This window comes from Mesoplodon bidens (assembly GCF_964165515.1).
Source record: "Mesoplodon bidens genome assembly, chromosome: 12".
Lineage (NCBI taxonomy): Eukaryota > Metazoa > Chordata > Mammalia > Artiodactyla > Ziphiidae > Mesoplodon > Mesoplodon bidens.
Genome location: NC_138168.1, coordinates 73,128,432 through 73,152,028, shown reverse-complemented (window position 1 = coordinate 73,152,028; position 23,597 = coordinate 73,128,432). Strand labels below are relative to the sequence as shown.

Sequence of the window (23,597 nt, the reverse complement as noted above, 5' to 3'; positions counted from 1 at the left end):
AGTGTAAATTTTGGAACACTTCTTCCCCACTCCTGATGATTCCCAACTAAAAGGAAACTCAGTTCCTTTACTCGGAGCCTCTCTCCACCCCTTTACTCCATCCCCAAGGAGGTAAACATCCATCTGCAGAATTTTTCATCTTTCCAAACTGAAACTCTGTATCCATTAAACAATAAGTCCTCATTCCTCTTCTTTCATCCCCTGGCAACCACCATTTTACCTCTGTCTTTATGAATTTTACTATTTTAGGTGCTTCATATAAGTGAAATTTTACATTTGTCCTTTTGTGTCTGACTTACTACACTTTGGATGTCTTCAAGGTTCATCCATGGTGTAGCCTGTGTCAGAATTTCCTTCCTTTTTAAGGCTGAATAGTATTCCATTGAATGTATAGGTCACATTTTGTTTATTAATTCATCATTCCATGGATGTTTGGATTGTTTCTACCTTTTGGTTGTTGTGAATATTGCAACTATGGACACTGGTGTAAAAATACCTGTTTGAGTACCTGCTTTCATTTTTTTTGGCTATATACACAGAAGTAGAATTGCTGGATCATATGGTAATTTTATGTTTAAATTTTTGAGGAACCACCATATTGCTTCCAAAGTATGAAATCTCATTTTAAATAAGATTTATTTTTTTCACAGTCTGGATTTCTAGCACACTGCCACTGGAGGCCACTGGGGGTGACTGAAGCACATTTAAAAGATATGCCAATTAATAACACATTCTGAAGAGCAGAACAAAGATACTTCAGGGTTGAGTCCTAGTATTTGTTCATATCACTGTTCATTCATTTATCATGATAGCAATTATTAATTTAATCTTATCATCTGCATTTTATAATGTTTTGCAGTTTTCAAAGACTTCTGCATATATTTACAACTTAACAATTGTTCTATAGTATAAGGAGGGCAGGTAAGTTATAGTTCATGGAACCCAAGAAGGCCATGAATGAGTTGCCCCAACGAGGTAGCAAGGCCAGTCTACAACCCAGACATAAAACTCTCAGTCTATCTATCAAATGTGGTATTATATTTTAGTTTTATACTTAATATTATGTTATATTGATATTATATTATAGATTATATTTAACTTAATATTAAATATTTTACTCCAAATTTTTATCAACCAACTCAAGACTCGGCTCTCATTTCCCCCTACGTTTCTTGGCACATAGAACAACACAATGAACTCTATTAATGTTTGTGGAAATGAACTAGAAGAGTCAAGTCCCATTTGGATATGGGCTCCAGATGGGGTTATTAGTTTCTGCCTAAAATTATATCAGAATTATATGTTACTGATGCTACCAACAAATAGAAATCTACCAAATAGTAACTACCCTGCACTATGTGAATAGAAGCAGGTATTTTTACACATGGCCACTGTCTTCTTTAAAGTTTTCACATTTGTATTCCAAACAGAAGCCTCTTCATAAAATGACAGGATTTTCACACATTTGTTGACTAAACATAACTGAGGGAAAGTTCTAAGTAAAGCAAGCGACTAAGAGCCAGAAATTCTAATTCACATATCCACTTAAAAAGGGAAGAAAGTATTTGGAAGGAAATTTGAGAGACTACTTATTCCAAGCTCATTAACTCAAGAGCAAACACAAACCGCCCCTGTGAGATGAACTGTAATTTAAATTTTTAATTTTGAAGAATGTACAGAGAAGAAAATCTCTATGCCCTCTTCTAGGAAAACATTCTATTTACCCTGACTGACAGGAAAATCTATTATAAATACCTCGGTGTCCAATGATGTTCTCAGCTCGTTCCCTCTGATCACTGCCCCAGTGGAAGTGGAGAACAGATGCTCACCTCTTTCGTCTGACAATCCTGCAAGTACTTGGGCTGAAGACAGATATCAAGCCCCCAGCATGCAGCATGGAGTTTAGCACAATAGAGTGCCCTTCCTAAAATGGTTGTGCAAGTGGGCTGGACAGAATCAGGTCACCTTTGGAAATGGGCTTTCTCAGTGCTTAAGACTATCTGAGGAATTATTTTGTATGTTATACCTTGTTCTTTAGTATATTGAATAGTGAATCCATATACTTGATCTCCTTCCCTAAATTCGGACTTTATCTTAAACATTTACACTTCCTGGGCATGTTAGACATTATTTTGGTAAAAACCAACCTTAACTGTAATGTTTTGTCCACTTTTGTATCTTTGGTGCTTAGTACGCTGCCTGGCACATAGAAGGCAAGCAAAAAATACATGGTGGAATGCTGAATGACTGTTCACTTCTAAAGGCTGGAATTGATGCCAATGCTGGCAAACACTCATAATTAAGTGAAGACATCTGCTCTGTGCTGGAAGTATTCGGGACACCATAAGCATTCATTTCAATATCTTCTTTTCCCTAATCATTTATTAAAATGTCAAATAAAATAATTTGTACTTTAACATTTATTTACCTTTCCTTGGCTTTCCTGTGAATGACGGTACTCAAAATGAGAGAAACAAACACAAAAGAAATTGCAAAAGAAGTAGAAGCAGGTGCTCTGGAAACTTATGAAATTCCTTAGAGCGCTGAGTGTGATGTGCAGCTCTGGGCTTGCATCCTGACTCTGCCACTTACTACCTGGGTGATCTTGGGCAAACTATGTTATCTCTCTCAGCATCAGTTTTCTCATCTATTCAACAGAGATATTTCAGGGGAGATTTATGTGAATTAATAACTGACACTTCCTGACATTAAATAAGTATTTAATAAATGGAGGTTAATATCACTAGCAATTGAATAATTAAAAGTGATATTTTAGTCTCTTGATCCAAATCAATTTAATTAATGTACTAATTTTTTAAAGTATAACAGGACAAGGATTTTTTTGAAAGAGGAAATATTAAATTAAATAATGTAAAGAGCGAATTGGGGTTTTATTCTTAGAAACAGAAGAGGCTGGATTTAAGAGCTCCAAGCCTTCCCTAGACAGAATTGGTAGTGACATCTACTACACTCTGACAGTCCTCTTCTCATACCTATGGGACAGCAGAGCTAACATGTCTTATTTATCTTTAAGTAGAAAATTTATAGGACTTTGTGAGTGATTAGATCTGGAGGACAAGGGAGAATGAGGACCCTAGGATGAATTCCAGGTTTCCGGCTTGGGCAACTGGATGATGGCATGCCTATAGCATAACAGATTCTGTACTGGTTGGTGGGGATATAGAGGTAAATAAGACATGGTGGCTAGTTCTGTCCCATAGGTAGGAAAAAAGTACTGTTAGAGTACATGCAATAACCAATTCTGTCTGGATGAATATTGAAAGGCTTCACAGAGGAGATAACACTTGAGCTGGGTAGGGAATTAAGGAAGCAAGAAAGGTAGCTGCTCTAAGGTTGGAGGAAAAGGAGTTGGAAAAGAGGTCTTTCCTGATGCTCTTTATTTTCGGAGGAGGCTAAATAACTTGTTGAAATGGAGGTGGGCAGGAATGGGTGAGCAATCTGGACATAAGTGGTAAAGATGTAAGTAACCACTATACGGGAAGAGGAGGAAACTGTCTAGGAAAAAGAAAAAGGACTGCTAAGCAGTGATGAGGCAGACTCTAAACGTCCTTGAAAGCACAGATCTGAAGTCTATCAGTCAGTAAGGCCAATGTAATCGTCTCCAGCAGCCCGTGGCATTCCTGGGGCAGGGCTATGAAAAATCAAGACACACGCACCCCAGTGTTCATTGCAGCACTATTTACAATAGCCAAGGCATGGAATCAGCCTAAATGTCCATTGACAGATGAAAGGATAAAGAAGATGTGGTACATATACACAATGGAATATTACTCAGCCATAAAAAAAGCATGAAATAATGCTATTTGCAGCAACATGGATGGATCTAGAGACTATCATACTAAGTGAAGTAAGTCAGAGAAAGACAAATATCATATGATGTCATTTATATGTGAAATCTAAAAAAATGAACTTATTTACAAAACAGAAATTGACTCACAGACATAGAAAACAAACTTATGGTTACCAAAGGAGAAAGAGGGGGGAGGGAGGAATAAATTAGGAGTTTGGGATTGAAAGGTACACACTACTATATATAAACTAAACAACAAGGACCTACTATATAGCACAGGGAACTATATTCAGTATCTCGTAATAACTTATAATGGAAATGAATCTGGAAAAGAATATGTATACACACACATATACATGAATCACTTCACTGTACACCTGAAACTAACACAACATTAGAAATCAACTATACTTCAATTTAAAAAAAACCAAATCAACGGTTGGATTACAGGTGTGCTTACCTAACATTACCTAACAGGTGTGCTTACCTAACTAGATTACATTATAGAAGAAACCAAAGTAGCCTCCTTCATTGCCAGCAGAGTGATTTAGTGGTCTTTAGTCCCCAGCTTCATAGGAGTACAGGTAGCATATGGGGTTTTTGTGCCGACTCACCATTTTGCATTTTCTCTGCTAACACTTAAGCCAGTGCCTGAGTGGACAGTGGTGCTGTCTGTCGCCTCTTCAGTCCAGAGAAGCTGACTTGGGTCTGAGGCAGGGGCGGGCAGGTCGGCTCCGTTGCTGACCAGGACGACAGGCGTGTCTGAGGAAACAACGCTCCGCTCCTCCAGAGCAGGAGGAGGGGTGGGGGCAGGAGGTGCTGGAGCCACAGCGGGCAGAGGGACTGCGGACTTGGGTCTGCCTGTGGGCTGCTCCTCGGTGCCAGGGGCAGTCTGCTCGGGTTTGAGACTCGCCACCCTGGTCTCCGAAGGCTCTCCTTTAAGGTCAGATATGCCAGAAGTGGTTGCATCTGAGGACGGCTGAGACGTTGGCTGCTTGCCAGTTTTTTTCTTGCCCTTTGTGAGTCCCACCATCCCTGTTTTGCTAGAAACTGTCTCCTTTGAAGCTTTAGGACGAGATGAGGTGGAGGAAGTAGACGGTGAAGCTGTTGCTTTGGAGCCAGTTGTTTTTCTTGAATGAGAGGAACCAGCTAAAGTAGAGAGATTTTGCATTAAGAGTCAAAGAAGAGAACACTTTTTAAACAAACTAACCGAGTTGCAATCGTCAATGACCATGTTCCCTTTAAACTTTACAAATCTGTCTGAATAAATGCATAAAGGGAAACAGGCTAATGATAATAATGGTCTTGTTTTCTGCCTCCTCCTTGTCTCCAACGGAGGAGCAAGTGATGCTTGAGGCCAAACCCTGAGGGACAAGAGTCCTCTGTCTACTCCCTCCTCAGTCTTTAGCTGTGCCAGCCAAGGGGAAATCCTCACCTCCTTGCCCTGTGGGTCACCTGAAAAAGTCCCTGTATGCTCCAAAGAAGGGACATTATAGCGGTAGAGGGCAGACACCAGCAGCTGTCTGGGGATAGTACAAGGTTGCTCTCATCACAAACTCTACATGTTCTACGATGCCTTCCTGGGAATGGAGTGGCCCACATTCAGAAGATGCTGGAGTATATACCACCAGCTCCTGTCTGGCCAAAAGCAAATTTACTCATCTTAACTGCTAAAAGAGCAAACTCCAAACCAGCTCCCCCCAGTGGCTGTAGAGAAGCTTGCCACCCTGGCCCATCTCCCCAACTGCAGTGCTAACAGGGCAGAGGGAAAACCCATGGCCACGTATGAAGGACAAGTCTCCTTCAAAACATCAAGAGGCAGAAAAATGTGTTTTTTTTTTTTTTTTTAATGTGTAGTGTTTGAATAATCTGAAGGGAAAGAGTATCATTTTCAGAGCTTCTAAAACTGCTTATGTTCCTAGAGGGCCTTCATCAGAGGATGGCCATGGCTATAGCCTGCTTCTGGATAGGACTGCCTTCAACCAAACCCTTTTCAGGAAAGAAAAAAAACAAAAAAAGTTAACTCTCCTTTTCTTTTTATCATCACAGGAAATACATTTAAACTCCTATGACCCTGAGGATCTATACATTTCTCCTAATTGCTTTTTCTGTTACAATGTTGTATATTCCCTCTTTTTCCTGAGGGGTCAAACTATCTTCCACAGAAGAACTAGAAAAATCTCGTTAGTATTGTGGAGCCAATCCACACTGCGTACAGATGTTATTTATTGTAACTTACCTCTGGTTATAACTTTATTGAAGTCAGTTGGGAGGGTCAGGAGAGGAAGAACAGATAAAGGAATAGACACTGGGGTGTATGACTTCACTAACTCTGATCTACTGAAAAAAGGCAGTCTCGCTTGGTGACAAAGATGCAGGCTTAAAACAAGTCTCTATGGCTTGGGGGCTTTATTATTTTAGATATCCGTAATTATGAGAATTCCCCTCCCCCATATCAGGGCCTGTCAATGTTTCTTTGAAATAAACAATCCTCATTTGCTTATAGGACAAACGTATTAAGCACACTCCTACAATCTAAGTCCATTCCAAATTTACCTTTCACAACACAACCAAGATGCTAAGGACTTGCTGTCTAAACATGTTCAGTTATTTCTTGGGGAAATTGAACAGAATATTTTCCACACATCAATTCTAATAATTTTTTCTTATAGAAGTCTTTTTGTTTTTCTAACAGCAAAGTTAACTTCAGCCTTGCTTAAGGAAAAAAATATTTTATGCCTAGAGTGCAAAGTCAAGCCATGTTACTATATTTCTCTTTTAAGTGTCATCTAAAATGAGGATTTTGCTGAAATGTTGCTTAAGTTACCTTGAATTATAGCCATGACTAAAAAAGAAATGCCACCTCGCCTCAGTTAAATACTTTTGTTGTTAACACAGGGTGTAACGAGAAAGAAAAAAGATACGAGATGTTACTTCACTAGCAAAGCAGGCGAATGTGCCAACCTGGTATCTGGTGATCTGGAGGTCTACACTAACTTAGTAACAGAGGAAGAATCTGCACCAAAAAATTTTTTTAAGAGATTAAATGTCTGACTGAAAATCAGGAGTGACATTTGAAGTAACTTTTCCAGAAGGTCAACTTTATTCAAGTAAAACAAAGTTACCATGTAGAAAGTTCTAAATGGTTACAAATGGAATGTGAGTAGGATTCTGAAGGAGTATTATCAATATTTGATAAAAAAAAGATCCTTGCACTCTGGGCTTGTTGGAAGACTTCAAGGCAACTCCTGTTTCTCTGTGATAACCTGAGAACAGCAACCTTTTTCACACTAAGCGCCAGTTGGGCCTCTTTTAATACAATGGATAACGTGACTGTACTTTCCTCTTAGGAAGATCATAAGTCTATAAAAAATCTTCAAGTAAAGTATCTGGAAATAGCTCCAAATCTCTCCTGAAAGCTGTCACCTGCCCTGGTGTTAATCACCAGCTTTCTTCTGAGAGAAGTGAGAGAGAGGGCAAGCCGAGTCAACCGTGAGTTGCTGCCATATGGGGCGTGGGGAAGTGGGTCTGCACTCCCAAGGACAGGGTGAGAGTTTGGGGCTTTACTTCAGGAAGTAAATCAGCACCTGCCTCGCTTCAAGCACTGCGCCTGAGGTGTGCTAGGCAGTCTGGGAAACACACACAGACACCAACGAGAACAGACACTGATGTGTGATGGAAGCTGGTCCCTGAGAAAATGGCCTGTAGGCATTGCTGGCAAAGCATTCCGAGATTTTCATTTTAGAGCTTATTAGAAGAGACCCAGACACACAAGGTCAAAGGTGGTAGACAGGAACACCAGGACAGAGACATCTATTTGCATTCTGAGTTCTGTCATACTGTCACCTAAGCCACTCTCCGAATCTGAGCATTATGGGTATAAATGACAAGGGGGAAAGATTAATACCAAGGCATATCCTGGTAGCTGGTTTTGAGAAAGTTGCTGCTGATTTTAAGGAAAATAAGGTTTGCTGTAACACAGGAGAATCTTTATGCATGTGTTAATGGGAAAAAGACGCTCAGCATGTGTATTTGGAATAATATCCTTTTAAAGGTTGGACGGCAGGAGAGGCTTCTTTATTCCACTTCATTAGAATGGGGGCTCCATTTTGCATTGAGCATATCTGATGTGAAAGGAAAGCTGGACACACATGACATGAAGTGATGTAATCTCCCAAACATCCCCCGGTGATTTGCAGTCACAGCTTGTAATCGCTCCACTAGATCCTTTCTCTTGTGACACACCGAAGTCTATGAGGTTGGGAAGGGGGCACTGAGCATGTAACTTACAACTCTGCTGAGCAGTTGTGACTCCAGTAGAGAGTGGTGGCATGGAGCACTGAGTGAAATGAACCCTTTGTCATCTGTCAGTAGAGAGATGACTATAAGATTTAAGACATTAAGATCCAGCAAATATGTCAAAGATGTAAGCATCATGTTTTTATGTGCAAACTTAAGATATTTTGAAAGAAAACCCAAGCCAAAGAGCCACCCATAAACTCAAATAGGCAGGCCAGGTGATGTCTAAATAACATCACATCACATCATCGCTGTTCATCAGGCAGACTACTCCCTGTTTCCTTCTACTGGGTTTTGTGCAGATAGTGGATACTCAGGATGAAAGACGTCTATTCACCCTAAACCTAATGAGGTGAATGGATCAAGTGGTTGACTTTTCTTTGGTAGAGACAGCAACAAAGGCACCTCCTGGGCATTCTCTGTGTCAAAGCTGAGTCCGCTGGTGTTACATCCTAAGAGAGCAGACACCAAAAAGGCCATCATTCCTAGAAGAAGAAAGTAGCCCCACCCCAGAGCCAAGCACCCTAGACTCAACCCCACAGAGGGCATACTCACCAGCCTCTCGGGTTGCATTTCGGCTTGTTGGCTTGGGTGGAGGGACGGGGGCCTGCTTACCAGGAGCCTTGGTAATTGTTTTAATAGGAGGCACTTCGTCACCCTTGGGGCCGGCCCCAGCAGCAGCCCCTTTTGGAGGAACAGGTGTTTTTTTGGGCTTAGGTTTGGGTGTAGGTTTAGGAAGAGCTGGAGGAGGTAGACCAGGAGCTGCCGGTGTTTCAGAGTGGTTTTCAGGGTTCTCTACAAATGAGAAAGTGAACAGAAGCAGACTGATACAGACACACAGCATACACGCCATACAAATAGAAGGAGCAAGACATAGTGCAACAGTGAGACAAACATGCAGCTGCTTGGCCCCTGGGAACCAGTGGGGTTCTGCACCAGAGAGAGGGAAGGTTGGGGTAAAGAAGATCAAAGGCTAAAAGCCAAACTAGGGTGCGCACTCCAGGTCCAAAAATCACTCCTGTGATAAAATAAGACTGCACGAGTGACTGCGATGAAGTTAAGTTCAGGGTGAGCGTAAATGTCCACCACCAGGGGCTGACACCAACCTCGAATCGGTGGTTGCTGGACGATGATGTGGGCATGAGTGCTAAGTTTTTAACCAAACTGAAGGACTCCAAGTGGCAGATCAGCGCATTACACACACGGCCACAGGGTGAGGCTGACAGCACAGCAATGGCTGGACTCACACTTACCCTCCACTGAGGGACTTTCTCAGGCGAACTCCAGCCCCATCAACCTGAAAGGGATCTGTGCTCTGTCTCTGTGTCACTGTGGTCAAAAATCAATGATTTTCTAAGCTAAGGGAGGCTCTCTAGAATCTGGTACAGGAAGCACAATGCCTTGAAGAATAAACTATTTTCTATTATTAAAATTTTCTCAAGTTCTCCCAGTGCACTAGGGCAGCTTCCTGTTTTACAATAACTTCCTCTGACCTTTTCAAACTGTGTCACAACTGTAGGTACTGGAGGGTGCAGAAACCAAAAAAAAAAAAATCACATTTGTTTTGTAGTGTAAACACAAGTAATGAGTTTAAAAAAGATAAACGTTAAAAATCATTTAAAAAATCATACCTAAGAACAGAAGCCTCACACAAGATTTTGCATAACTAGAGTAGTATTAGTTTCTCATTTAAAAAAGTGGGGATGCTGAACGTTCATCCACATATTCACATCCTTATCTTTTCTAATTGTGACTAGTTAAAATTAAAATACACTTTGGGTCCAAAGAGCTAAGCAGCATTTCAAAATGGAGCACAACAAAAAGTGCAAGACAGCGTTAAGACCAGACTGAGCCTTGACTGAATATGTTCTTCTATTATAAAAGGACCAAGAAAGGATTTTAATATTGGAATGCATCACATTTTATTATTTCTTTTGTTTCATTTCTCATCCCAGTGGGTGTGAAGTGAGGACTCCTCCCCTTTTTTTTACATCTCCATCATTCTACATGTATAACTACCATAAAAATGATTGAAATTTCAGTATGTAATGGATAAAACTTTTCTTTTACCTTCCCTCAGTCATGCAACCCACCCCAGTCACTGGAGCCCAGGTGGACTCCTGCACTTAATTGTACTCATTATCTGAGCTACTTAGTCAACATTTATCAGAGGCTACTTTGTATGTTTGCCTTTCTGTTTATATATCTTGTCTCTTCAACTAAGCTGCTTAGCATCCATAATACAGGAGTGGCGCTCCTAACCCACCAGGTCTGAACCACAAGGCCACTATATTGCAAGAGTCAGAGTTGAGAACAATACAAGTTGACAGTCACTGAAAACATTTTATTTTAAGGTAAAACATACAAATGTACATTGATTTGCTAGTCTTTTGACTTAGGTTAGAGGCCTGCTCTTTAAGTACATCTTTGTACCTTTAGCCCCTGGCATAATGGAGATCCACCAATAACACCATCCATGGTGAAATCCAGTCACAGTGATCTTCACCCTTTGGTATCTTAATTCCCTCTCCTGCTACAAAGCCTCACATCTCTTATCCTCTGCCTGGATGGCATATTACCGAGGGATCTTTTTTCTGTCTGCCTAAGGTGTTTAAATGCTAAAGTTATATCCCAAAGAATCCAGCTTCTGAGTTTGGGAAGGAGATGGGTCACTCTATGGCAGCTGGAAATGACAATTCCTACTGGGTTGAGAATGTACACACTACACGCAAACTTCCGGCTATGCTTGGAGAAGCATGGTCCACTCCTCCCTCCTCTGTAAATTCTATCAAATTATCTGTGTGTGTTTGCCATATGGCCAATGCTTATGTTGACTCTGCAGTGATTCCTAATGGGTGTATGTGTGAGTAAGCACACACACGCAAACAGTATACTTTTCTGACTAAATTATAAACTGCTTTTGTCTGAAATTTTATATTCCATCAAGCAAGATGCTCTAAACATTATGTCTATTCAGTGAATATGACTGATCAGCTGATAGTTACTAAAACACACACACACACACATACACACACACATCTGTGGGAAGTGAACTCTTGTATCGGGGAGATAATGAATAACGTCAAGGGGTATTTTTTACTATTAGCATACGATCTGAAGAAAAGACATAAACTGACAGTGTAGAGGAGTATTACCTTTTCAAGAGGAGGTTAAGAAAGGGCTACCTATGCCCTCTGGCTTGATGAGGATACCACATCTCAAAACAACGGTCTGGAGGTGAGCTATTGACTACACTTCCAAATTTGCCTCCTTCCACCACGTGGAGGGTCAAGTCCAACAACACTCAGAGCAAATCTGAGAACTGCAGGCGGCCTTCACTTTGCCTAGAATGCACTTGCCCCCAATCCTCTCCTTTGTCTGACTGCATCCTTCTTATCTCCTCCAGGTCTCAGTTTGGAAATATCTTCCTCTTAAGACCCAATTTTAGTCCCACTTGCAAGCTCCCTCGTTTGCTGTCCTCGGGCCTCCCAGAGCACTTTGTATCTTGTATTACAATTGCCTGTGTACGTGCGTGACCACATAGGTCACGATCTGCTTGAAGGCAAAGGCCGTTTCTTATGCACAGTGTGCTCTTTCCCTGGCCCCCATGGCTGACCTTCATGCTCACGTGGGGAACAAATGCAGGTTAAGATACTTGTTACTTCATGGAAAGCCCTCTACAATGACTCAACAGAAATAATATCAGATACTTTTCAGATTTCTCATATTTCATACCAAGCTATATTTAACAGATTGCAGATCAGTTTTTCTGCTTCTATATATATTTATTGATAAGGAATAATGGGAGACTAAGGGGCCCGAAGGCCTTCAGGAAAAGTTTCCAGTGTTAAGCAGAAGAGGCCCAAACTCAGAATCAGGTGGCCTCAGGAGCCCCAGGAACACCACGTGTCCTAGGTAGAACCTGCCCCCAGAGTAGTGGGAAGGCCACTTGACATTTGTTTTGTTTTCTTTGACGCTGGTGTTTCAAATATTAAAGTACTGACATGCTGTCTAAAAAAGAGATACAAGCATCTAGGATGGTATGTGAGACGGTTTTGCAAATATAACCAGTTAATATATGAAATGAAGTTCTTGGGTAAGTTGACTTAATGCAAAAGGAAGGGGCACACTGCACCCCAAAATAAAGGGTAAACTGAGAACATGGGAGAGTAGATTTGCACGGTAGTAAGTTCAAATAAGAAGTGAGATCAAAAGAGGAGCAGAGGTAAGAGTAACTCTTAAGCTGTTTTTTCAGTATTAAATGGTGTCTTTCCAGAGCAATGAATGGTTTGTTTATAAGATATTTTCTATTTAACATGATACTCCATGATGCTGGTCAGGAGTGACATTCTTTTTACTGTCAGGAAGTGGTTTCCATACCAAATGCTTCCCCTCACTCAGTGTGGCTCCAGGGGGGGCCACTGTCTACACAGCGAGAGGGAGGCTCCTCTGTCTCATTGGTGCTGGGGCATCATGTCCAGCCTTTCCATCTCCTTATGTACAGACCAGCCAAGCAAGATGCTATCTTGGACCTTATTTGACCAAAAAGAACTGAATGTACTAATCCGAAGTAAAAAATAAGAAAACTAAAACATCTCTCAAATATCCATGAACCTATGAAGTCTGCCATCTTTTTGGAACATCAGGCCTGCTGGTTTAATTAACATAAAACTGTCGGCAACTTTTTATTAGGCTGATAAGGGAAATACGGCCTTTGAAGTCCGTCCAGTCCACTGACTGACATTCCACATGGACCAGGCAAGCACTAAAGATGGCACTGTTACATATGAAGGATGTGATTTTGAATGTGAAAAGGCTGTACCAGGGACAAAGCACAGATGGACTTGAAATTTAACAATGGGGTGAGACAGGACAGTTGGACTAAAAAATAAAAAAGTAAAAACAGAAATCACTGCATTTCAACTGTAACCTCTTAAACTCTATTCAGATCTGTTTTCTCTTATGTTCCAGGAATATTATCATTAAAATTTTTAGTTAATTTCTCATAATTAGTTATGAGAAATCAACTAACATATGATCTTAAGCATAACCAGAGCCCTTCAATGGAAACACTAAGTAAAGCCCCATGAGTACCATACTTAATATGGAATAAAGCAAAATAATAAATTTCCAACAGATTATTAATAGAGGCTTCTAAAATTTTTTTTTTTTTTTTTTTGCGGTACGCGGGCCTCTCACTGTTGTGGCCTCTCCCGTTGCGGAGCACAGGCTCCGGACGCGCAGGCTCAGCGGTCACGGCTCACGGGCCCAGCCGCTCCGCGGTATGTAGGATCCTCCCGGACCGGGGCACGAACCCGTATCCCCCGCATCGGCAGGCGGACTCTCAACCACTGCACCACCAGGGAAGCCCAAGCTGCTATGATTTGAAAGTAACCAGCAGAGAAAGATGTTCAGACTGCTGGCTTTTTTTTTTTTTTTTAAAGATACTGAGGGGCTTCCCTGGTGGCGCAGTGGCTAAGAATCCACCTGCCAATGCAGGGGATATGGGTTCGAGCTCTGGTCCAGGAAGATCCCACATGCCACAGAGCAACTAAGCCCGTGTGCCACAACTACTGAGCCTGCGCTCTACAGCCCGCGAGCCACAACTACTGAGGCCGCGTGCCTAGAGCCCAAGCTCTGCTACAAGAGAAGCCACTGCAGTGAGAAGTCCACGTACCACAACCAAGACTAGCCCCCGCTCGCTGCAACTAGAGAAAGCCTGCGTGCAGCAACGAAGACCCAACGCAGCCAAAAATTAATTAATTAATTAATTAAATTTTTTAAAAAAAGATACTGAGAAAAAGCTCCTGAGGAAAGGATAACATTCCCAGACATCTCTAATGATAGAAGAGGCCACCCCTTCCGATTCTTACTATTAATTAGCCCCCTTTAATAAAACATTAAATGATGTGCTTATAAAATGGATGTAGCTACCTGAGGAAACCATCCAGTTTCTCTTTGCTAGTTATCATTTCTCTCCTCTTTGTATTTGCAGAACTCCTCTCTACTGGTCTTAGGGTCACTATTTGGAGCCTAAGACCTGCTTCTCAACTTTGAGCTGTAAAAGAATATGGGGTTTCTCTTGATTTTACCTTTCTTATCTTCTGCCTTTTCCTCCAGAGGTGGTTCTTTTTCAGCTACAGAGCCATTACCTTCTTCAGATTTTACTACATTTTCCTCTCGGGTAGATTCCTCTCCGATGGGTATCATGTGCCCGTTTGAATTTTCAAAGTTAACTGTTACATCTCCATCTAAAAATGGGGAGAGAAACACCTAGATGTCTAACTTGATGGCTTTCTTTTTTTTTTTTTTTTTTTTTCTTTTTGCGGTATGCGGGCCTCTCACTCTTGTGGCCTCTCCCATTGCGGAGCACAGGCTCCGGATGCGCAGGCCCAGCGGCCATGGCTCACGGGCCCAGCCGCTCCGCGGCATATGGGATCCTCCCAGACCGGGGCACGAACCCGTATCCCCTGCATCGGCAGGCGGACTCTCAACCACTGCGCCACCAGGGAGGCCCTGATGGCTTTCTTAAAACCAAATTTTCCAGTTACTAGGACTGTAGGGTTCAGGTTTATGTTCAGACCTGGGAACCAAATACATCCTGGACTATTTTCACCATGCTTTACTGGATAATTCATTCAAATGAAAGAGCTAGAAAATTCTTAGTCTTGGGGGAAAGCAGCTATGGAGGGAGTCTCCAGGAGCCATCTCAAGACAGTTAGGAACGATTAACCTAATTATAAAATATCCCTAGGCAGGAGAGTCCCTCTCTTCTTGGGCTTAGTTTTGGTTGAAGTCAATACTTAGGAGTCTCTTTGTCATTCAGAAACTGACCTGTGAAAAAAGGAATCTGAAAAATGGAATAAACATTTGTAACAAGCACCAAAAACACAAGGTGAATGCAAATACACAAATAACATGAAATGCAACTACACATACAAACGATTAGTGGGAGAATATGAACATTTCCAAGCACCACTGTCTCCAGAATACTACATCTATGACATGTTAATTTTACACAGTAATATAACTGCTACTCTATTCAGGGAAAGATGGCAGTAAGGCTAACTGTATTTTCATTTTCCTATTTATGGAAATATTAAAATGTACTCAGGGAATTGTCATATATAGCTGACCAGGAAGTCTTTAAGTTGGGCTAATAATAATTTGAAAACATTAGGAAAAAAAATGTAAAAAAAGTAATTACAGGGGAATTTTAAAAAAATCACAACTGAATTAAAATTTGTTATCTAAATCACAAATAACTAATTTTAACACCCCTGAATGTTTATAAATTCCTAGGAGTTTCTAAAGTGAGAGAGATTTTGCCGAAACTCTTAATTCAGTGATGCTTGAAAATTTAATCGTAGTTCATATCAGGAAAATTTTAAGAAGCTGTGCTACCACTATAAAAGCGAAATTAATGATTTGAAGTTTTTACTTAGCAAACTTGAAGAACTGCATGATTAGAGCTGATTTTATGCAATTTTTGATTAATCTCATTTTGGCAATCATTCTAAAACAGAGACCATCTCCCAAGTTTTCATTAAATGTGATTGAATTGCTTTGGCTCAACAATAAAATCCATTGGCCTTATTGACAAAAACAAGCATGGCATTTTAGTAAGTAAAATACATGTCACAGAATTATGTCATACTTAAAATGAACAACTGTTCCTTAGTCATGTAACTTCCAAGTACCTATAATCCGATTCCTGTATAAAACTAAAATAGACAATAATTGAAGACAATGCCATTGCAAGTAGATCTCAACTATTTCAATAAAATTAAGGTAATGATTTTTAAAAGACTATACAACAAACCAACAAGAAAACAACAAGAAAACAGATTCTTAGTTCTTATGACTGGATTCCAAGAATTTGCTAGTAAAAAAAAAAGAGGGAGGGGAGACACAATATAATGTCCAGGTACTGGATTCAGAAAAACAAAAAATAATATAAGAACGGAAAATTCCAGACAAAATAGAAAACCACTTCTTTATATAAAAATCCTCAATTTTTAGGTAACCCAAATATAAATTTACCTTTGTTTTCTATGACTTTAGTTGGTAATGAAAACATGTTGAAATCATGTTAATGACAATTTAATTGTTTTAACCATTATTACATTAAAAATTCTTTAGTAGACTAAATAACTATTATTTTAAATTCAGAACAAAAAAAAACCTAGAGAGAAAATTAAATAATTGTGGGCACAAGAAGAAATTGGATTATCACATGATAGAAAGAAATAATCAACAATGTAGAAGGATACTTACTCTTAGATATAAAGCTAAAGTATAGGAAATAATAGAAAAAGGAGTCATGTTTGTAATAAATATGGAATTCAAGAATAAAACAGAGGAGAACTGAAGTTATTATTAATTAATTGGTGTGTGTATTGAAAAGGTTTTCTAGTTTTGTGTATTATTTTATCAATAGAATTAAAATAAGTTAAGTCCTTGATATAGTTTATGTATGTGAGTAAAATACAAGCTCAGCAAAGGAAGGCAAGACAAGATGCTGAGCCAGGCTGCAGGTTACAGTAAGATGTGCCCACTCCAAGTCTTACAGGAGCATTTGTATGCAAAGGAAGGAGAAAACTCAGACCAGAGTCATAAGCTTAAAGTAAACCAAGAGATAAAGCACACAGAAATAAGTGGTTAAATAAGAAGCATGAGAGTATTTGAGGGATTTACCTCTTTCTGGTAAACTGGTCCACTGGGGATACAGTTAACAGAGGAACAGAGACAAGAAGAAAATCATGTAAGAACAGAAGTTGAGTGACTCATTAGAAGGTTAAAGAGGACACCATGGGAGACAAAGAAAGGAGGCTGTTATGCAGGCAAAAACATCTACATGCCTTCATGTTAAAGCTAAGGGAAAAGATGGAAGGTAAGAACCAGAAGATGACTAAACTCAGACCAGACCATGGACTTCTCAGGAGAGAAGGCCAATCACTGAATTTTTAGATTGAAGTTAGATCTTGGCATAAAAAAGGTCATCTAAAAGGAATAATAATAGCTGGGAGTGAAGGTATGGGGTGGAATGGGATGAGGTCAAATCCAGGGTAGCTGGCAGGATTTTAGAAGTCTATTTGGCTCACTGAATAAAGGGCATAATTGACAAGCACTGTCAAGAGCTAAGACAAGGTCAAGAACATCAAGGCAGAGAATGAACCTCCACTGGCAGAAGAGAGGAGGTTTTCACCAAGCACAGCAGCTTCCAGTCTCTGGCTAGAGCTGAAAACAGACCGAAATTCTCAAGATAATTGTTTTTGGAAAAATGACAGAAACCTATTTTCCCCAGCCCTTGGCTGAAAGTGGGGAAGGGCTCTATTTACCATAAGCCTCACTGGGAACTTCTAAGTATTGGGTCATTTCTGTAGTTCTATATAGGGACCAGGCAAAAAGTAGAAAGTAAGACTCAGTAATTGATGACTTCCCAAACATTAAACCTACTACACTATGTTTAGGTTAAAGACTGTTTTGTTATTTTATGTTTTAAAACTTTTAACGTTCGGTCTGCAAACATTAAATACAAAGATCCAACAGAGTCAGATTTCTAGAAAGTAAATATATGAAATTGTAATCCATCTTGCAAATAGTTTAACAGATTAGGCAAAATAAAACCAAGCAATATTAAGCATTTCTTTCAGCTGACCACTGCCACTTGTCTTTAGAAAAAGTAAACGCTTTTCTAGCTTTAATTTTTAATTGGGTAAAAAAAGAGGCCTTTAGTCTCTAACTTTAATACTCATTAACAGTTTTGATCAGACATTTTTCCTTTTTTTCCTTTCTTTGAAAAGGTTTCCAAATAAAGGATACAGAAACAGCGCATTGGCCCATGCTATAAAGGTGATGGCCCAGCATTGAGCTTTCAGTGGACATGTAATTTCTCTGCTGTCTCCAAGGAGATTAGGGAGAAAGCAAACTTTATGATACCACTAGCAAGCCCACCTTCAAGTACAAAAATGTTAAGGATGTACTTTTTTTTTTTTAAGGATGTACATTTTTTATTTCTAAAAGTTCCAGGAAGGAAATGACTAGCTTCAAGGTAATAGAAAATTAGGGACTACTTTAAGTTCATTCATAAAATGGAGTGAGAAGGGCTTCCCTCGTGGCGCAGTGATTGAGAGTCCGCCTGCCGATGCAGGGGATGCGGGTTCGTGCCCCGGTCCGGGAAGATCCCACATGCCGCGGAGCGGCTGGGCCCGTGAGCCATGGTCGCTGAGCCTGCGCGTCCGGAGCCTGTGCTCCGCAACGGGAGAGGCCACAACAGTGAGAGGCCCGCGTGCCACAAAAAAAATAAATAAATAAAATGGAGTGAGAAAAGTACAATAAATAAAATACCTAAAACTTTGAGGGCTCAAGAAAAATGGCAGTATTCACTCCAGACGTCCCTATTTTCTCTGCAGGAGTAAAATAGTAAAGCATCTCCTAGCTCCTTCTAGAATATTCAGATGTTGGGGAAAAGCGTGGCATTCGGATTTATAAATAGTGAATGCCCAAAGAGGTTAAGCTCTTTGCAAGGAATATATATTAGGAAATGAGAAGAACTATTATTTCAATTCCAAATCAACAGCATTTTATTTGTGCCTATAAAAGCACAATAATAATATTTTACCCCAGTAAATGTTTGGAGGGGTGGGGTGAGGAAAGGCATGAGGTAAGTCAGCAATGTTGCAACAAAAATTTCCTTTAGTTTTATAGTAGTGGGAGCAATGAAAATCATTCAGTATTATTTATGTGGAGAAATAACCATCTTGGTATTTCTTTTGAGGGTCTATTTCAGTTTCTATCTAATCCTTGTCTTTTTGAGCAAGATTCCCCCTTGGGAGGATAGAGGAAAAAAGGGAAGAAGATTAGAGGTAGGGGAAAAAACACTTGGAAATAATAATTGTTAGTGATATGGTGAGAGAGAGCTAGATTCAAAGAAATGAAAAGAGAACAATGCTGGGAAAATTACTTGAGAGAACACATAAAGCAGATTAATTTAATTTGCCCATTAATCCTTATTGACCCTACATTTGAGTGTATTACAGAGTATAAAGGACGAGAGGTCTGTTTACCATCTCTTTTCTCTCTCTTTTCTTTTACTGGTAGACTTAAGAAACCAAAAGGCATGAGCCGAGCTAAAACTTTGCATTTACTTAAACAATTGAGTTTACTTGTATAGACAGATTGAAGCTCAAGAATAGAGAATGAATCATGTAAGCATTTGTATCTTATCTGTATCTCCTGCCACAGAGTAGCTTTGTAAAGCTTTAGGTTTAGGGTGACATATGGTGAAGGACTCACCAAAAAGGTCATTGAATTTCTTCTCTAGAAAACCTTAGATTCTCTGCAGCCCACAAAGACATTCTGAATTAAAGCAAGATTCTCAGAGTGCGGTACTTTATTTCCCAAAGACCATGATCATCTTAAATTTCAAAAGAAAATGAAAGAAAGACCAAAGAAGGAAGGATCAAATTATGTTAAATGTATGATTAATTTCCTCACCTTGATCAGGCAATTCCTTAAGAACTCCCCTTCTTATCAGCTCCTCTCTACTTTGTCTTGTAGAAATCTTCCTTTCTAATACTTTTAAAAAGAATAAGCACAAGTAAGAATCAAGTCATTGCTTAAAATAATTATGAAAAACATTTCAAGTAGAATTGAGCATATTCATTCTGTTGACTTGAGGGCTCAAACCCCAGTTTTTCTGGTTGCCTAGCAAACCACGTGATTGGAATCAACATAATTAGGACAGGGCAAATAACCCTAGCCCAAGACCTGAAGCTCAGCCACTGTGCCTCGTCTTCCAAATAATGGAATGTGGCTAAGAATCCAGACACATTATCCCATATCAACTACGGAGCACCAAGGCTACTTCTCACTTGGAAATACTCCTTTCTTTAGTAATGATGCATTCTAAAACACAGGCTTCTATGAATGTGCAATGTATGAATGCGCTTACATGGAAAACAAACTTCCAGTAGACACTCAGGTAACTCATCTGAACCCCAGACAGAAGGGACTACTTTTCTAGTGTTTTCTTTCTCACATCATCTATTACAAAAGTCCAGCATTTCTGTAATTCTTTTCCCTGCCATACTCACAAGTTCTAGAGTGTTCTGGCATATCCCCTGACAAATCCCAAGTCTTGGGAGGATGGAGTTAATTCATGTTTTCATAGTATGTAAAGGAATGGGAATCTTAACACTGACTCTTTCTTCTTCTGGAAGAAATTAAATTCCTGGTACCACTTCAGAACGGAGTTTAGGAGCTCAGGGCGGGACTTCAGTAGTATTCACCTTATATGTCTATAATATTAGTTCCTAAACCCTACATGTCTATATGACCACTAGTTCCATTTCCCACTTTCAAGGGCCAAGAAGGTGGTATGACAGGGTCATACCATCTTCTAATCCTTTGAGCCAACATTCCTCAAAGTGCATTCTGCCAAACTCTATTCCCTCTGGATGTCTTGTTCAAGAAGCACCTCGGGGCTTCCCTGGTGGCGCAGTGGTTGAGAGTCTGCTTGCCAATGCAGGGGACACGGGTTCGAGCCCTGGTCTGGGAAGATCCCACATGCCGCGGAGCAACTAGGCCCGTGAGCTACAACTACTGAGCCTGTGCGTCTGAAGCCTGTGCTCCGCAACAAGAAGCCACAATAGTGAGAGGCTCGCGCACCGCAATGAAGAGTGGCCCCCACTTGCCACAACTGGAGAAAGCCCTGGCACAGAAACAAAGACCCAACACAGCCATAAATAAATAAATAATTTTTTTTTTTTTTAAAAAAGAAAGCACCCTGACACCTAAAACAGGGCCAGAGAAGGGATCTACCTAGGGCTCTTTGGGGAAAAGGAAAGGTACATTGGTGGAGAGTGGGTATGCACAGTGGGACTAGATTCTGACCCCCCCTAAAATTCCTACCCCTGGCTTCATAATTTGCAAATCCTAAAGTCACCCTGGACAACATAATTTCAAGACCTACATGAAACCCCATTGCCCCAAGCCACACCCTCACACATACTGAGAACGTGGTTTTTGGGGGTGCTCCAGGTGGCCTGATGCTAGGACACTGGGTGGGGGAGGGAGGGACGTGCCTTGGACCAGCAGCTGTGTATTAAGCGATGACATGAGCCCCAGAATAGCAACACTTAGTCTCTTAAAGAAATTGGATTTATTCCCCCTTTCTGATAACTAGGAATTATGTACCTTGGTTACCAGAAAAGTCAGAGAAAAGCTTGATATTTACCATAGATTTCATACAATTCATGGATGAAATCTGCTTCCTCCTTCTTAGCAAGTGAGCTGACTTCAGTTATATTTTATGTATAGCATATGTGTACTCTTTGTTCTAAGTTCCGTCCAACTTTTTATTTTGGTTAGACTCAGAATGTAAACAAACAAGAAAATGAATGAATGAGTGAGTAAATGAATGGAAGGCCAAAAGAATCATACTGAACATCTCATTGGTTCACTTGGAGACACACACAGAAACCCCACGCCCCTTTAGGTCACTCACCCAGCCCCACTCTCTACCACCCCTTGCAGAAGCAAGAGACAGCAACTCACTGAAATGTTGGCGATTTCAACAGACAAAGTTACCTGGGTAGGGGGGCCCGCAGGAGCTGTTCTTTTATGGGAGCTCTTTTACGTACAAAGAGTACTGTTGCTTAAAGGCAGCTCCAACGTGTTCAGGTTTTGTCAAAGAGGAGAGAACCCCGGTCAGCACAGGAAGCCAAACAACAGCACCCACAATGACACTGGGGCACTGCGGAGATTGTGTGAGGGGTTCAGTAGGACCCTGACCACTGCAGTCTCACGAGATTGTAGGACCCATTCACGCCTGACTGGGCCTCCAGGGGGAGCAGGCCTCTGGGACCTCTCACAGCGGGATCTCAGCCCCTACTCCTGGGGGTGGGCCCAGAGACCCCCAGCTGTGCTTCACTAAGCTTGAGGTGCAGGCACCACTGGGCACGGGATGAGCCCACATCCTGGGAAACTGAAGGCACTGCCTATTGAGAACACAGTCATTGTGGCTGTCTGCCCCTGGCTGTTAGGAAAGAGCTTCTAATTGTTTGCTCCTCCAGTAAAGTGGCCTAAAACACAAAATAGCTGTCAGAAGGCTTGGGTGCTAGCTCCAGAACTTCCACGGCCAGTTGTGTGATGTCGGCAACTCTTCAAGTTCCAAGGCCCCTGACCCATTATCTGTACATCGAGGGATGAGATTCAATGGCCACTAAAGGACAGGTGGTCCAGCTCAAATAGTGGGTCATCCTGGATCACTAATCAAGGCCATTCTGTAATCTCTGCTTTGGGCACCTTTTAAAAGCTTTCATAGTTGAACTTAAAAGAAAATCATCAGAGAGCCCGAAAATATCCCCTTGTTTCCACCTTTCCATTATGGATCCCAGAGGATGCTTTAGTTTAGTGTTAAGTTTTCTGTTGCTTTAATTCTAACTTAATCTCAGCTAAAAATCCCTCCTCTTTCTTCCATGTAAATACTGGAGCTAGACCTCTGCAGCTTGGCTTCCTGGCAAGAATCAAACTCAACTGCTTTGTTCTTTTGCTGTACCTCCTATAAAGGGGCCCTGATAGGAAAATGCCTTTGGCTATTTGTTTGGTCTTTGGCTGAGGGCATTTTTAACACATAATGCAGATAACTGTGTCCTGGGCCAAGGAGCACAAACTGCAGGCAACTAAGCATGGAAGGTATGCTGCCAAGGCACCAAGTTCCAACCACGGTACTCCCAGAACAAGTATCTCACTCTTCATCTTTTAAAATATGTGCCTCATGTTTACAGAGTGTCTGTGTGTTTGCAGAACACATTCACTGGACACTTTTTCATGGGCTCAGAAGTGTTTTGCATTGGAATGAATCTGCGAGGTCATTCTAGTCCAACATGCCACACAAAGCAGGAGCCCTTTCAGGAACATTCCTAAGATGTGCTCACCTGCCTGCAGACATTCCGAGGCAGGAGGGTCCCTGTGTGGCAGAGCCCCCTCCAGTTCTCCATTGCCCTCCCTTTTAGGAAGGTACACCTCATCAGGAGCCCAAATCGCACTCCCTCCCTGTAACTTCGGCCCATTAGTCAAGCCCACGCTCGCCACAGCTCTAGACCTGAGCAAGTCATCTGAGAGTGGAAAACAGCTGGAGTGACTCTGGGTCCACTGAGAGCAAAGTGGGTCACGGAAGCCTCTTAGAATCTGATACCAAGTATCCACCAGCTTCGACTCTGAAGCTCACACTCATCTGCTCAACAACAGCAATAATGCTGGGGCGGGAGGTCCTCACTCACAGCTGTAGCACACCCAGAATCTTGCTGGGGAAGAGACTTAGCAGACACAGATCACTAAATGTAATAGTTGGGCCTCTCCATGAAAAGTATTGTTGCCAGTTGAGTAAATGCCTCATGGTTACTCAGTTTTATCCTAATTGAAAAAGCATGTGTGATTTTTACCGCAAGGCCAAGCAAAACCATGATTTCTTTTTTTTAAA

At 41.0% G+C, this 23,597-nt stretch overlaps 1 protein-coding gene across 5 annotated transcripts in view; it reads right to left on the bottom strand.

The window, feature by feature from the left end:
- Positions 1 to 23,597, bottom strand: part of PHACTR2 (phosphatase and actin regulator 2) — a gene marked incomplete at both ends in the record, with an annotated part of 272,699 nt that overhangs the window by 42,809 nt on the left and 206,293 nt on the right. For 3 of the 5 annotated variants that reach the window (XM_081251385.1, XM_081251386.1, XM_081251387.1), the window contains 4 exons: positions 4,426 to 4,960; positions 8,666 to 8,905; positions 14,203 to 14,361; positions 19,610 to 19,690. In XM_081251385.1, coding sequence (XP_081107511.1) covers positions 4,426 to 4,960; positions 8,666 to 8,905; positions 14,203 to 14,361; positions 19,610 to 19,690 — 1,015 coding nt within the window. The remainder of the gene's footprint in view (positions 1 to 4,425; positions 4,961 to 8,665; positions 8,906 to 14,202; positions 14,362 to 19,609; positions 19,691 to 23,597) is intronic. The other 2 variants (XM_081251388.1, XM_081251389.1) reach the window with 1 other exon arrangement.